The sequence below is a fragment of the Homalodisca vitripennis genome, chromosome 1 (genome assembly GCF_021130785.1).
Source record: "Homalodisca vitripennis isolate AUS2020 chromosome 1, UT_GWSS_2.1, whole genome shotgun sequence".
Classification (NCBI taxonomy): Eukaryota; Metazoa; Arthropoda; class Insecta; order Hemiptera; family Cicadellidae; genus Homalodisca; species Homalodisca vitripennis.
In genome coordinates this window covers 82,159,217-82,176,185 of record NC_060207.1, presented here as the reverse complement: position 1 = coordinate 82,176,185, position 16,969 = coordinate 82,159,217, and the positions used below count along the sequence as shown (strand labels likewise).

The following is a 16,969-nucleotide window of genomic DNA, read 5'->3' as shown; positions in this document are numbered from 1 at the left end:
CTCTTCATGCATGACGATGTCTAAATCATTTGACATCACTAAATAAATAAATATATATAAAATGTAAGATGTACTCCAAACTGTCTCTATCTCATGTAGTTCACTCAAGGGTTCATAGGTACTAGCAAAAGCCACCCTACAGCACAATGGAAGCAACAGTTTGTTTTCCCTCCATTTTTATTCAGTCCAGCATTGTTGTTATTAGTGAGAGGTTATTTTGGCAGTTTCATAATATTTTCCTGATTAATGAGGAATTTTTATCAGTTAAGAAAAATTATTTTCTGTTTTTAGGTATTATATACTAACATATTTACTAAACATATTTTTGAAATTGCTAATATAATAAAAATTAGCCACAAATTATTGATGAGTATAGTTTCACTTATTTTTTTTCTTCTTCGTAGGTGTAAGAAAACATGGATACTTCTGTTTTGGATGATAGTGATATTGCTAAATACTTGGGATTACATAGTGAGAATATTATTCCATCTGGGTCAGAGGATGAGGAGTGTAGTTTATCAGGTGATGAACTATTTGAAGTTGATGTTGCCCAACAGAAATTTCAAAAGTTATTGAAATACCAGAATAAATTTGCACAGATTTTCAAAATTTTTAGTCAATACAGGAAAACCAAAGAAGTTATAACGATCACTCGCCCTCATGCTATATCCGAGTACAACACCTTCATGGGAGGAGTTGACATGGCGGACAGAATGATAGCACATTACCCTCATGGCATCAAGTCTAAGAAGTGGTACCTTAGAGTATTTTTTCACCTCTTAAATGTGTCCCTAGTGAATGCCTGGTTGTGCTACACGAAATCGGTTGATGGAAAAATGGACTTGTTGTCTTTCAAATCATCTGTAACCAATACCCTCATTGCGAAAGGGTTATATGACACGAAGAAGAGATGAAGGCCTTCATCAATGTCTCCTAACAACACTCCAACTCTTAAAAAAAAAGAAACCAGTAAACATAATTCCGGAACTGAGATACGACAAAGTTGACCACTGGCCATCGAAAGTCGAAAACGTCAGGGAGCAGCGATGCCGTTTTGAACACTGCAAGAAAAAAAACCAGATTCCAGTGTAAAACATTTGTGGTTTACATGTATGTCCACACTGTATGGAAGCTTTCCATAGTAAATAGGATGTTCTTATATGGATATTTCAATAAATAAATTGATTTTAGTTTTGAAATTTAATTTTTTTTAAATAAACATTTTTTTAAATTTACAAAATGTGACAATATTTAATGTTAAGAGATTAAATACATTTTTATACATTTATAACTTAAACATAGTACTTATTTAATGCACATGTACCAGAAAATAAAACAAATTATAAAAAAGGTAACATTCATTTTTGTTTCCTTATTGCATGGTGGTTGTCATATGACGTCAGGTCCGCCATTTTTTAACTAAGACGCAAAAAAATTTGAAAAAATTATTTTTGTTATTAAACAAGCCTATTTAACAAGAAAAGCAAGTAAAAAATTTTTCTTTAATTATTTAATAATTCATGCATGAAGAGGTTAACTGAGTTTAGAATTTATTTGTTTTAAAGTCTTCAGGGAGCCAATTGATTATACAGTATTTACACCAACTTGGGAAGGCAAATGTTCAAAATCTGCTGCTCTCTGTTGTTGAATGCACAAGTTATCAATCCCTCTATACTGTAACGATGTTCTCACTTCTGGGCTACGGTGAAGATTATGTTCCAAAAACTATGTTAATTTATTTTATGTTTTGTATGTCCAACTTTTTTTAACTTTGGTTGATCCACTGAATATCCAAGAATATTGGGCTGTTAATAAACATCTTTAACTTACATAACCAAAAACTAAATAGTTGCCAAAATTAGAGTTAAGATTTTAATATGCAGATACTTGATGCAGGAGTTTGCATTTTTGGAAAATATTTGGAAAAACATATTGAGATGAAAAGGCATAAACGGTAAGGATTATTATGTACAAATTTTACTATCTATGTATTTGTTTCTAGGTTATAATTGCGTCAGTCAGTGTAATTAACTATCACTATGAAAGATCTTAAAAAATCAAGCTACTCTCAAGATACCAGAAAAATCCGCAAAATACTAAATGAGGAGGTAAGGAATTATTTTTAATGCTCACATACAAATATAAACCCATATATTATCTGGCTGCACTCAGTGAATGATGATGTTAAAAATGACCATTAGATAGTTTTGTAACAAGTTATTCCAGAAGAATTTCTGGCTTTTTGTTTTGCCCATGGTTACATGCAGGGTGATCCAAATTCCTGCCTCTCAAAGTTAAAGTATCTGTATTTATATATTTCTGATAATATTTTGAAAATTGCAGAGAGGACTGACTTTTTGGTATTCAGGACTTTGGGGACCAAAATGTTATCATGTAGTACCATGAATAGATTGCATGAAATTTATACTATTAAAACCAAAATATACAAATTAAAAAAAATCTAGCTTCTATACACAGATTTGCAGGAGAGCCAGACAAAACTGTATATGTCAACCTCAAAGAACTCTCTTATTGAATAAACAAGGTTTAACTTTGCAAGGTGAGCCTTTTTGTATTTGAAAGGTGCATTACTTTATGGTAGTAGTGAGAGCACAACAGATACCACAACTTTTGTATTTAATAATTAATAACAAACGTGTAATACCAAATTTGGAGTTTATACTTGAAGGATGTTTAAGGTTCAAAATCACTTCCAATTACATAATGCATCACTACTTACCATAATATAAAAGATGAGGGAATTTAACAGCATGAATGAATGTTGTCTAAATATGATTCAAGGGTTTCTACTTCGAATTTCTTTTTTATAACTGGCTTGAAACCAAAGGTTTGGTTGCATTCAACAAAGGAATGTCCTCACACACGGAAAACATCATTGAATAATTTTAAGATGAAAGATATAGACATGCCATGATCAAAATCTTAACGTGTATTCATTTTTATTTTGGCATCCAGCTACATCAGATAGGACTATTTACTATTTGTGTAGCATTGGAAAAGTTTTCTTTACTTTTCAGAAAACAATCATACAGGAAATTCACTACAGAGTCAGACCCTTTCTTTCCCTGGCCTTCCAAAACTATGTAGTAGTATTATGAATCACCATTTTGTAGGCTACGTGTATGTTGAAAACGTACAACCAAAGATGATAGTTGTAGAATTGTTTGGTTATGTTTAGTTTGGGTAAAAGGCAGGTTCTGGTAATAATCAAACTCAAGACCAACTAGTATTTTATCATGTTCTTTTACATTTCTTTATGTACTCTTTTTGAAAGTATTCTGTTTCTAAATTTTCTTTTTATACACATTGTGCCACAAAAGGCATTTATCTTGAGGATTAATGGTCAATATTTCATTACACTCTGTATAAAATTTACAAAAGTCTGTTTTTACTTGGGATACAGTAAAGTTTGTACTGAATGAACTTTAAAGTTTGAATTGCTAAGTTATTTGTTTTGGATCACTGTGAATATTTTTCTGAGATTTGAAATACTGTTGGTAAAGAATTACGGCAAACATCAGTGATCATTACGTCAGCCTTAAAAATGTAATTCCAAGAGTTTACTTCTCGGGTTCAAGAATTTTATTACAACCTAGGCTATAAGTTTTGGCTATGCTAGTGCAATTGCCTATGATTGTATCTTGAGTAGTTATAATTATAGCATAAATAATGTCAAAGTTACATCTTTGGATGGTACACTTTTAAAGCAGTTCTGTAAACAATCCAGAATATTGTGATTGATTTCCATTCAATCACAATATCCAGTCTATCTAGTAAACGCACAATTGAATGTTGAACATACTGTTTTTGTTGTTGAACAATATTTAAAAAAAATTATTACTTTATTACAGTGCATTGACTTTTCTGCCAACATTTCAATGTTGCATATGATAAACCAATTCCTGATTACACTATTTTATTAGGTGATAGGATCAGTTGTGTAGGAAATAAGAAAATAACAAAAATTATAAGTAACAACATAAACAAATTTTGTAATGGTTTATGTTTTACAAGGTAGGAATACGCCACTCTATGAGTCACATAACAAGATTTGCTAAGGTAGCCTTTTGGTCATTCACCATCATAGAACTCATTCTCGTCTATTTAGAAATGAAGTTTCATGCACAATTAAAAGCCTGCAGATGATCTTTAGTGAGATATTTTGCAATACGATACATTCACATTTTTGTTCATTGGGTTAGGTTTTATAGCAGTATTTAAATAATAAAAGTTTCGGTAATTAGGGAAGGTACTATAACGTAAGAGAGCTCTGAAATCATATCTTGTAACTAACATTGACTTTTACTTGAGTTTTTCTTTTTTCTCTCTCTGCTATTTTAAACTATTCTTTACGTGGAAGAAGAATGTTATTACTGCTTATAGCCAATGTAATTAACCGTGAACAATATTATGTTTAAATCTGTCAAAATGTGGGGTCATTAAAATAATGTATAGTTAAATACTATTCCAAATCTCTATGATTGTAGATTTAATGTGAATGTACACAAATGATTACAGTAATTTATAGAATTAATTGGTGTTACAGGCAAGACTGGGTATCAGTGCTGACAGTGACTCAGAAAATGAAGAGGTTGACTTGAGTAAGGAACTGCACCCTCTCAGCCATTACTTAAACAACAGAGAGGAGATGATTGAGCAGATGTTTTCAATCATTAAGGGAGCTAAACTGAAGAAAATGTTGCCTCCTATACTGAAGGTAAACTGTTTTCATAAAAAAAGGAATATCTGAACGGCAATGTACTACCTGATGGGTTAGTGACAAAACTACTAGAAGTGTAAAAATATAAGCAGCTGATAAAAATCAGGGTTGAGGCAACAGTATTTCAGCTCATACAACTGTTACATTAATTCAGTTTGTACTAACTGCTTTAAAACATTTCAAATTCAAGCTTAAAGTAGTGATGGGAAAATTGAATACCGGTACTTAGCACTTTGACTAGTAATCCTGCAACCAATTCGGGAGCGCCCTATGTGTCGCCTGCAGTAATCCCGTTAGCTGTGTGGGAAGCGCTGTGATGCTAAACAGTTTTCATAATGTTTCATAATGAATAATCTCTCGCTTGAATGCGAATGCGATCAAGCGGAATAAATAAGAAACAGTTTCAAGTAGTTTTTTTTGTTCCCACAAGATTGCAGTTGTTCTTTTATTTCTTTCTTTCAGACTCAATTGACTGTATTCAGACTATATGACAGTATTTAATCAGTTGTTCCAAGTAATCAGCTGATTCTATTTCTGTTTGTGTAGTTAATCCAGGTTGTAACCTCACTTCTACATTACCTGTTGCCCTGATTGTAAATTTTTTGTTGTGTTTACTGTGAGTAAATAAACATGGCTGTTTGTGTAATTACTGATTATGTAAAATGGCGCAATAAAGACCTACAGATGAATTTTTGGCTAAGATGCTGCCCTGAGACTTACTGCTCAGCATTTTGCCACCACTATCCCTGCTACAGATATGAAGGACAAGCCGAAGAGAGCATGCCACTTGTGCAGATAGACCAGCGTCAGTGAGCAGCGGTACCGGGGTTGCAACGTTCTGCTTTGTGTGTTTGACTGTTTTCGGGATTTTCATACCATCAAAGATTTCTGAGGAGTCTTGTGTACTGTTACTATTGTACCTAACCTGTGTGTTTATAATAAAATGCTTGTATTTTATTTGATTTTCATATTTTGTAAATATAATAACTTCTGTGCATAATTAGATTAATTTCTGTATAAATACTAAAAAAGATTCTAAAACGTTTAATTGAATGTATTTCATAACACATCTACTGCAGTAAATCCAAATCATATAAAAAAAAATAGAAAGAACTTTTTAGGGCACTCTAACTGAGAAAAAAACCCACCAGTCAAAGGGTTAAAAGAATTGATTATGTTGTATTCAAAAGCATCCTTGTATTCAAATACTTTATCTGCATTGACTATGTCTAGACTTGTCTTATCTCCTTCCCATAATCCATTGTTTCCTGGTTAATTGGAATTGCCCTGCCAAAAAGGTGGGAAAATCCTTTGCCTTTTTGTGCCTCCTTCAAACATGTCTTCATATCCCACCTCTTTAACCCTAGAACTGGCGGTCATTTCATCCTGTAGTGTCGGGCTGTTTTGGAGCTTCGCGCAAGGTTTTTTTAAAAAAATTATTAAAAATATAAAATAAAAGCAATATAAATAAGAGTATATATTTTTGTGTTCAGAATTAAACGTAGAATTGCACTATATTGTAAAATTAACCATCAAAAATTTTCTAATAAACACTTTTTTTAATCAAATATAAAATTTACGAAAAATATTTCTTAAATTTGGGGGGGACCATACCTAGCAAATGAAGTTATAGTGAGAAATATTTATAAGTGAGATAGCCATTCTGTGTCAAATTTTATCTAGTTTCAGAAAAACATAAACATTATACACATTTATGAAAGCATCATAAAGCTATAGAACAAAAAGCAGCGATGCGTATAAATTCTGAAAATCGGGTGTACACGTAAGACTTTGGTAAAACAAGTTTTGCTAATACATTTATCTATGAATACATGTTATTTTGCATATTTTATTACTTAGAATAAAATAGAATATAAGGTAGTAATGAAATAATTACCATAAATTATTTTTTGAAAAGTAAAAAAAGTTAAATTTTGCCATTATTCAAAAATTTTGCGAAAAATTTTCATTCAGCAAAATATAAAATAGTTTTCTAAAGCTTGTACTATATCAAAATTTATAAATTTATGGTTTATAAGTAATAGGAAATATTATGTAGTTAGAAAACTATAAATATAACTAAAGATATTGAAAAAATATAGAATAACCCAAACAGTTATTATATATAACCAAAGAAATTACAGGAAATATATATTTTATTGTGAAAACTATCTATTTACCAAAAATAAATAGTTACTTCAGAGTTAAAAGAGTGCTATAAATAACGTTTAGTAAGTGAAAACAATAACAAACTATGTGAAATGAATTTTAGCCAAGTCATTTTGCCATAGCCTACACAAAGCCGGTAATTTCTCAAACATATTTCAGTAAATAGAAATTGATTTATTCTAAAATATATATGTTTACACTACTACGACATCAAACAACACACTACACATTAAATACGACACTAAAACACGTGTAAAACTATTAAAACTTACAAATATCCACAGCTCGGCACGAAAGTGATACAGAACGGCAGCAGCGGCAATATGGCGGTCACAACAAACGGCGTCGCGTTTTCTTTTACGTTCAAAATAACAAGCTTGCTACGTCATAACCATAATACAAAGAGGAATAAAACTCATCTGTTCCTTAGCATTTTTCTTCCCGAATCCAATGGTGCATGAATTATATCGATACGTTACCGGAGTATATTATAAAAAATAATTATACGAGGGAATGTTTGATCGACAAAATATTGACGGTTAACACCACAAAAGCGGCATTAACCGACATAATTATGTCGATTAACAGTTCTAGGGTTAATAAAGGCATTTTTCATAAACTTAATAAAAAATATATTTGTTTACTCACTACTTTTGTCCCGTCTGAAAGATTGTTTTCTACTGCAGATTTCATCACCAATTATCGTAGAAATAGATTGAAGCAAAAAAACCTCAATCATATTTTGTTTTTATAGAAGAACATGAAATAAAAATTCATTTTTTCTTTATTTTTTGCAGATGTATTTATTAATTAAATATTTGGACAATTATACATTAGGTCAAGTTTGAAAAATTTTAATTACTTATTGCAAATGATGAATCTCCCCTTTATTATTCTTTTCATAGTCTAGATGACTATGAAAAGAATATTAGATATTATATATATATATATAAAAAAAATCATCTAAAACCCTCCAATGAATACTTGTATATGAATACAACTCTTGAATATTTTATTCGAATACTGTTAGTCCAAACGAATGAATATGTGAATACCCGGGCTATATTCCAATGCCATTCGATTCTCCCAACACTAGCTGAAAGCTGTAGTACAGTTAACAATGTCGTAATTTTTTCCATTGAAATTATTAAGCAAATTGTCAAATTTATACGCTGAATCAAAAATCAAGAATTTTATTCTCAATGTATACAACCAAAAAAGTCAAAAGAATACAAATTCTTAAAAAAAGTGCCGTTGAAATATAATGTTGATTAAAAATATATTAAACTTTTATGAATAATTAATTATAAACTATGATTTGAAAAGAGTAAAATAAGTACAATGACATGTAGAATATAGCTCAACTGGATACAAAATAATGCAATAAATGAACACATAATCATAACACATTAATTAACCTTATAAGTACTGACCATATTCACCTGTATTGAGTGCTACACGTTTTTTAGGAGTTCTACAATCATATGTTGAAAGTAAATAATCTTTATATGTATATTTCTTGTGTTCGTGTGTATGTGACTGAACTCCTCCTAAACGACTGGACCGATTTTGATGAACTTTTGTGTGTGTTTTCAATGGAATTCGAGAATGGTTTAATTTTTCATTTGTAAGTAGTTGTTGATTTTGGAGTGTTTTACATTGGATCCGGCAGACTGCACTACAACATGTAATGCAAAGTGAACTGATTTTTAACAGCTGTTAACACTTTCGGCTGAAGTTCATCAAAAAGGCAGAGACATTTGTTTACATTTAAAATTTAGAAAGTTATTATTGTAAAGTGCTTGATCAGTAGTGTAGTGCAGATTGCATAGAAAAAGTTATTACCTAATTTTAAATTTAGATTGCACCAATGATCAATAAACTATCTAAAAAAAGACTATTAAACGCTGGTATAAAAACCACCTCATTTTACAAAGCCGTGAATGTTTGCACATAAGGTAATCGAATTTGGTTAGATCAGAGGTAAATGAAAAGATCCAAAAGAAGACGCTTTATGATAGAAATTGGTTTTCGTTGATAAATTTTATTGATCGGAGCACAAGGCAAACTCCACAATAATACTGGAAATATCTTAGTCAAAAAATTAATTTTAACAGACCGAACTTGATTCTTTATAACCAAATTAGTTTATCGAGATTCATCCATATATATAATTGTACTGAATAACTTACCAACACCTAGCAAAAACCACGAAAGATTGAGGCAGGAAATTTGGTACATACCTTCATATTGCGCCCAAGAGGCTCACAAAGAAACAACTATCAATTATCTCAGGAGTGTTTAGAATGTGATAAAAAAAGAATACGTGAATATAGTATATTGTTTTTCAACAGGAAATTGTGTGCGAAGCCATGGGCAACTGCTAGTAAATCCATAAAAATTAACAAAGTGCAACATATTATATATCATTTTTCTAGTGAAAGCTACAGAATAAGAAAATAATAATTACAATTATTTACTGTTGTTGTTAAAAAGTTATTAACTGGTACTTTTAGAAAATATTTTTTGTTGACTTATTTCACATTTTGCACAGTTTAGCACTTTACCAAACTCACTCAAATAAAAATCCAACATATGTATAATAAACACAGTTTATAATAAATACAAACATATATACAACTTGCACATTTTCCAGAATAGTCACTTTGAATGATATAAATTCACTTTCAATTATTTTGCTTCTCTAAAATTAAAAAAAAAGAAATTACCTAAAAACAATGTTTCTCTTAAATTTCATGGTTTGTGTACAAATTACTAAATAAGTCTGAAAGAATGCTATGAGAGCAAACACCTCTGTAGAGTAATTACCTCCTCTGTAAAAATCCATGTTTGGTTTCTTTCTTTATGGCCTACTAAAGAAACATGTACTGTTAAGTGATTAATATAATATGAAGTTTATAGCATAGTTTTGAAAATTATAAATTGAAAACGTCCTTGCCATATTTGAGGGAATTTATTATTAAGTAGTTTTTTGTCACCAATATAGAAGTGATAAATATGTGTTCACCAGTTTAAGAGTTCAAAAACAAAGTATGTAATAGTTTTTAACTTCATGATACCCATATTAACTCTAGTTTCAAATACATTAAAATCTCATATTTATTTCACCCAGATCTGATTTAAATGCATGCAAAATGCTAAAAAATGTAACATCTGTAGTCATGGACATACTGCTTTTTTCCACTTTCACATGCTGAAAATGTTTGATTTGTTTGTCTATATTTACACTCAAAAACAACACTTTTATTTATACTTCTTCATAGTATGATATTTCTTGAAACAATAACCTGGGTGCAAACTCCTTGATTCACTGTCACTACTATCAAGAGGATTTTCATCAAATATTTGCATCTTCATTGCTAAATTTACTGTCACTGTCACTATGAAACAAAACATCTTTGATGGCATTGTCTGACACATGAGAACTGATTCCATTTTAGCAGCCGACTCAGCTGAAGCAGCAGACTTTGTTAACAAAGAGTGAAATAAAATGTCGAGTCACAACAATCATGACGTTATACAACTAAAAATACCTACAGTTGCAAGAAAAAGAAGCTGTGTATGTATTCTAGTGGTAAAATAACAAACCACATCGGAAATCAGATAAATACAAGTACAGTAGAGTCCCGCCGATCCGAACCCCGCCAATCCGAAAATCCGCCTAATCCGAACACGGCTAGGAGAAAATATAAAATTGCTAAAAAGGCAGGAAAATAAATTAAAACCAGTTATTATAGTAAAACGTAAGTTTTATTTCTCAAAGCATTTACTTACTGACATATAGAAACTGAAATTACATTTGAAACGTTAGATGATACATACATGTACGGAATTTATACTGTTAATAAATGAAAACATAGTACTGTACTGTACTGTATTTATAATGTACAAACCCCTAACGCAAGGCTTAGCAAATAATTTGTACTTTAACTTGGACACAATAAGGGATAAAAACGTAAAACAAAACACTGCAAAACCCAACACTTTCTTAAGACCTAAAGTCAGTGATCTTCTTTTGACGCAACACACTAAAACGACTGGACGATGCAATGTTTCGCCAACGCCGAATGAACATTACGTCATTGGGAGTAGCAGCGGCATGTTGCTCGACGTAGCGTAGAGCGAGGTCAAAGGCACTTGCAGCTGCGCTGTGTGGAACAATATCGGTAGTTTGGGCGTCTCCCTCATCCTCACTGCTAACATGAGTCATCAGCTGGGACTCACCTTGCACCTGTGCCACGATGTCTTCGTCTGTGTACTCCTCGAAGCCTTTGTCATCTACAGCCGTCCACTCATCAACACACTCCTTCTCTACATTTTCGCATCGCGGTATTTTTTTTTACAAGAGGAAGAAGTTCGCATTCATTTACCGGTGGAACAACCTCTTCAACAAACTGCAGATCAGGCCAAAGATTTGTCCAAGATTTTCTGCAGAGCTCCTACGCTTGTGTTCTCCCAAGCCTCTGCCACCCAGAAAATTACATCTTTGATCGTGATTTTCTTAAGCTTTTGGAGAATTGTGAGGTCTTCATTTTTCCCTCAAGCAGGCTTCGGAGCAGCTTTTTTCCGATAATTTTGCTTCAACGCTTGTAGAACTCCTTGGTCCCATTGGTTGTATGATCGAAGTAACGTTCGGTGGTAGAAAAATGGCTTTTATATCACCAATAACCAGCTCTAAGTCATCCGGATGGGACGGAGCATTATCTATGAGTAACAACGCTCTATCAGGCAGTCCATTTTTCTTCATTGTAGGCTCTCACGTTGGGCACAAATTGTTTCTCAAACCATTCTTGAAACAAAGCACGATCCATCCAAGCTTTCTTTTGGTTTTTATAGTAAACCGGCAGAGCGTTCATATTCATGTTTTTAAAACATCGAGGTTTTTTGGATTTAACCGATAACCATCAAAGGTATCTTTATTGGTGGCGGAAGCGTTGCTGCATGCTAATAACGGTTAGTCGTTGCTTATCCATTTTAAATCCTGGAGCGGACTTTTCTTCTCTTGAAGCTAGGCTCTTTGTTGGCAACGCTTTGAAATTTAGCCCCGTTTCATCAGCGTTGTACACTTGCTGGGGGTGAGTAGGAGATGTAATTTCTTTGAACTCCTGAAGATACTCTGGCGGCTGCGTTGCTGTCTGCAGACATCTTTTCGCCAGTTACAGTCAGTTGCCTGATACCGTGCCTTTTTTTCCACCGATCTAAAAAACCGCAACTAGCCGAAAATGACGGATCGTCTCCCATAAGGATGTTTAGTAGAAGCGCCTTTTCTTTAATAAGAGGGCCGGTAATGGGAATGCCTTTTTGTCTCTCTTGAGAAAACCACAAGTAAAGTGCTTCATCGAGTTTGTCATACGATGACACAGTAGTAGTTTGAGACGTTTTTTCTAGAGTGTTTTCACTTGTAACAGAGCAAAATTGTTCGATTTTTTTGCCCGCTTCTTTTTCCAGTCACTGATCGTACGCTTTACCGACACCAAATTCAATTGAAAGTTGAGTAGTACTTTCACCATTGTCTAGTCTTTTGAGAACTTCGAGTTTTTCTTTTAACGTACACGAGTTTGTGTTTACGTTTACTAGCCATAATGATATCGGATATACGCACAGAGCAGAGCAAAGAACAAACAAAACTGCAAACCACAAACACAGAATACACAGTAAGAGCACGTGCTGCGCGTATGGAAGATTGCACTAAACTGTCGTCTCGCCACTCGTCCACCCGGGGTGGGTGGTGGAGGGGGATAGGGGTGAGGTAGTGGCAGTCCAATAGTTTTTGCGCGAGCCACACTGTTTTCAAGGTCACCGACCAACTCGCCCCGCCCCACCACAGACAGGTGGCTTCTACTAGATTCATTACGCACAAACAATGGCACTCAGTTTCGACCCACGCGATGTTACCGTACAAAGACAGGAAGCTGTAATATTATTAATTACGTTTAATACGTACTTACTATTGTTTATTGCATTTGATTATTGTATGCATTTAATTGTTTTAAAACCACGTAAATTGCACTTGAAAGTTTGATAAATGGTACTAATTTAACAAAAATCCGCCTAGTCCGAATTTCCCGTCAATCCGAACAAGGTTCGGGTCCCAATTAGTTCGGATTGGCGGGACTCTACTGTATGTATTTCTTGTTGTCAGACTCAGCCCACCATAGGATCAGAACGATGAATTGGCAATGTCAGATCTCATCCAACAAAAGATTGGAAAGGGTTAATGGGTGTCAAGGTTCAGTCTTTCAAACATGGATGTAATTGACATAAATTTTAATCCAAAGTATGTTTGGCTAGAATAATAAACAGTCAAATGATAGTAAAAATGTTTGGTCATTCATAATTTATGTATATTAGAGTTTAAAAACTGTCTCAACAATGGATGGTACAAAAAGTGTATGGCCTAGCTAGATGGAGAGATACACTCTCTTTAGAGTGTCATAAAGTCCTTGCGATAATTTAATGCAAATCTTAACACTTTCATGAGTACATCTAATTACTAATAAGTAGTATTGATGTTCCAGTACGTTATTTTATAATATGTATAAAAATATTAGCCATGTTTAAAAATATAATTCATTTAATATTTCTATGAATAAGGTTTTTATATTTTTCCTGTAGTTAAATTTCAGTATTTAATTTTTGCACAAACATAATTACCAGAAAAGCTGCATTCACCAAAATCTGTTTACTTTTGCATTTAAAATAAATTAGGATTGAGTACAACAGGGTGTGAAATGTCACAGGAAGTTTTCTGCTAGCAGTAGCTCTTGTACTCTGTGGAAGGAGGCAGTAACCAGCTGATGTGTATGCGCAGCTGGTGTCTATGTAAAAACTATCTGCTGATTCTAACCTTCAATGACCAAAAGCTTCTCTCCTTGTCAAGTTTATCAATAAGTACCAGTGTAAAATATCCACATTCAGTTACTATTGTTCACAATAGTCACTTTGTTCATACACGTTTACTTAACAACAATAGTAGCGATGTTTCAGAATGGCAGTACTCTTCAGCGTATTGCTATTTATCTTTGTGTGATGTTTAAGTCATTAAAACATTTTATACAAATCACTATTTTGAGATATATCAAAGTAATGGTTTTGAGACATTGTAAAAAGGATAAGTTAGAGCTTGTAACTAACTGTTTTGTTAATGATCAATGTTTTCAGGACTTACCATTGGATGAGCTAAAAGCAGACTGTTTGATACATCTACTTGGCATGTCAACAAAAAGGATCTTAGCAACACTGGAAGGTACCCAGTTAATATCACTTTTAATTCTTTAGCTATATAATGTATTAATTAATTGAACTGTTTTCAATTTATTGATTTGCAATATTGTTAATAAATTGTAAAATATCCCTTTTTGGAAGAAACATAGAATCCAGTTGTGGCTTAGATCTCAAAATACCAAACTGAAGATTGTTATTATATTTTAAGAGTAATTTGGACAAAACTGATGGTATGATGGTCTCATCAATCCTTTTAGGACCAAAAATACATGTTTCAATGATATTTTTTTATTTGTGATAAAGAAATGTGGTATTTTAAATGGCCGAAGCCTAAAAAGTGTATTTCATTACATTTTCATTAAAACACAATTTATTCAAGTAAATTTTAATTTTTAAATGATTTTTTAAGCATTTTATTAAGGAACCCTATTATTTGTAATTACAATATAATCTGCTACAAAATTTTTAAAAATCAATAGAATTGAGTGAACTTTCTTAAAAATGTAAAGAAAATGTATAATAGGTCATGATTTACGTCTATATAATGTGCTATGATCTGCAATGTTGTCCCAAATAAAACACTTAGTACTTACACTATGAACATTATACAATGTAACGTACAGCAAAGTAATGGCACTACAAGGAAACAGGAGTAAACTGAATGTCAAGTGAACAATAAGAGTGATCACATAGTCACTGGTGATGGAACATAGATTTCTTATGTCAATTTCAAACAAAAAACAAATAAGTGGGGTCAAAAACTGTAAAAGTTAAATGTATTTTTTTATTTATTAATGAAACTTACTTTCCGATCAACCCCGTACATCATATGAGAAGTGACTACAAGGAATGACTTTTGACATTATATTATTTATTTATCACATACCAGGTAAAAATGTATATCAATCAAATTACAGAACAATACAAAGTATTAGAAAGACAAACAATAGATCACACACTGTCTTTTCACACAGTTTGTGTGGGCAATTGATAAACAAGTAAAAACTCCATCATCTTGAAACATTGCCTAAGATTAGAATCTATATAAGCATAGATAGTGGTTGGTTACAGCTTTATTAGGAATTATGTTTCTAAACATAGTAGTTACTTGAAATTGAACATGTTAATTCTCAAAATATATCCAAGAACAAACATTGTTGTAAATAACATGATATTTTTAAACTACTCATTGGCTTAGTAACATCATAATGTCTGATAATTTAAATATCTGGTATTACTTATAATTCGTACATTAAAAGTGTACGTTAGTTTTAGATATATTAAATTTTCTATCTGGGAAAATTTATAATTTGAGTTAATAAACTAGCATGTTTTGTAAACACTATTTTTATGTTCATAGGGAGAGAAATCAACTCATCGTCTGATTCAGAAACACATTCAGACAATTCAACAACTCCAAGTAAGTATGTTTTATCCTCAAGTACTACTGTATTCTTTTTTATACTCATGTTTGGAAGATACAAATCTAATTCACAAGGATGTTTCTTATTAGTCATATTTGAATTGGTTCTCACCACACTATATCAATTAAAAATTGATCAAAATATTCTATTGAAGTATAGTATGCTAGGGTGAATTGTTTTTCAATGTACTTTTATGCGAATTTCTAACATCTGTCAAGACTAGTTTGTTCATGAAAGTAAAATTTTCGCCTTAAAAGATTATATTTTCTATGTTCACCATCTGTAGCATTAAATACATGTAACTACCATTTTTACTGTTTTGAGGCTTTCCTATACTTGATATATTTCTCAAGAAAGATATTATTTATGGATGTACTAATTTTATTAATTGATTGATGGTACAAAAATTAATTTAATTTGATATAATACATATAACATATTCATGTTAGTCAAAACTAAAAATTCTTTTCAAATGGATTGCCTATGGAAAAAATTTGATATTTTGATCGGCTTTACCCCTTAATATTTAATATATTTCTGTTTTAAACAGCTGTGGTTAAACATTAATCACTCAACAAGGGTTTCCTATACTCAAAACCTTCTTGAATGTTATGTTAGAACTTGATGTTTTAAAGTAGTATTATACGAGGGCCATCCGGAAAGTAGTACCCGTTTGTGAAATAAAGACACAGAAGTAAATATTAACAAATATAAACATTTTTATTGAAAAGAGCATACCTTAAACTACTTCTTTGAATAATGCAGATGGTCTTTGACAATTTCATGAACAATTGTTCGAGAAACATTAGGGAAATGTTCACAGATGTCATCAATTGTGACGTGCCGATCGTTCCTCACGAATTCGTCTACTGACCTCAGCAGTTGATCTGTAATGACAGATGGTCTCCCTGAACGCTCATCGTCGTGTGTGTTCCCCCTCCCCAAGTTGAAATTACGACACCAGCACCGAACAGATGAATCTTCCATCACATTGTCTCCATACACTTCCTTTAATTGGCGATGAATATCACAAGGTCGAACGTTTCTAGCGTTGAGAAATTTTATTACAGCCCTCACTTCACAACTGGCAGCGTTTTCAATTTTTTTTAAACATTATGAACTGCCACAGAAACAACACAGGTAATGCTAGCGTCACGGAACTTGTAACAGTTCTCTGTTACAAGTTACAATATCGCTTCAGTGGCAGACAAGCCACTGAAGCAATCTGACCTTGACCGGCGGCTACTCGCGTCGTCAGCGCCTTACGTGGCAGAAACGGGTACTACTTTCCGGATGGCCCTCGTACATTCTATGAAATAATTAAAAGTCATTTAGTATTTTAAAATACAATCTATCAATCAAAACAACTTCCTTAAATATGCGTAGTTAA

General features: G+C 32.4%; 1 protein-coding gene across 5 annotated transcripts in view; it reads left to right on the top strand.

Moving 5' to 3' along the window:
- The window catches only part of LOC124365722, a 38,484-nt gene that overhangs the window by 9,087 nt on the left and 12,428 nt on the right, over positions 1–16,969 (top strand). For all 5 annotated transcript variants that reach the window (XM_046821689.1, XM_046821700.1, XM_046821725.1 and 2 more), the window contains 4 exons: positions 2,003–2,108; positions 4,568–4,738; positions 14,093–14,177; positions 15,516–15,575. In XM_046821689.1, the coding sequence (XP_046677645.1) occupies positions 2,040–2,108; positions 4,568–4,738; positions 14,093–14,177; positions 15,516–15,575 (385 nt within the window). In that variant the 5' untranslated portion in view covers positions 2,003–2,039. The remainder of the gene's footprint in view (positions 1–2,002; positions 2,109–4,567; positions 4,739–14,092; positions 14,178–15,515; positions 15,576–16,969) is intronic.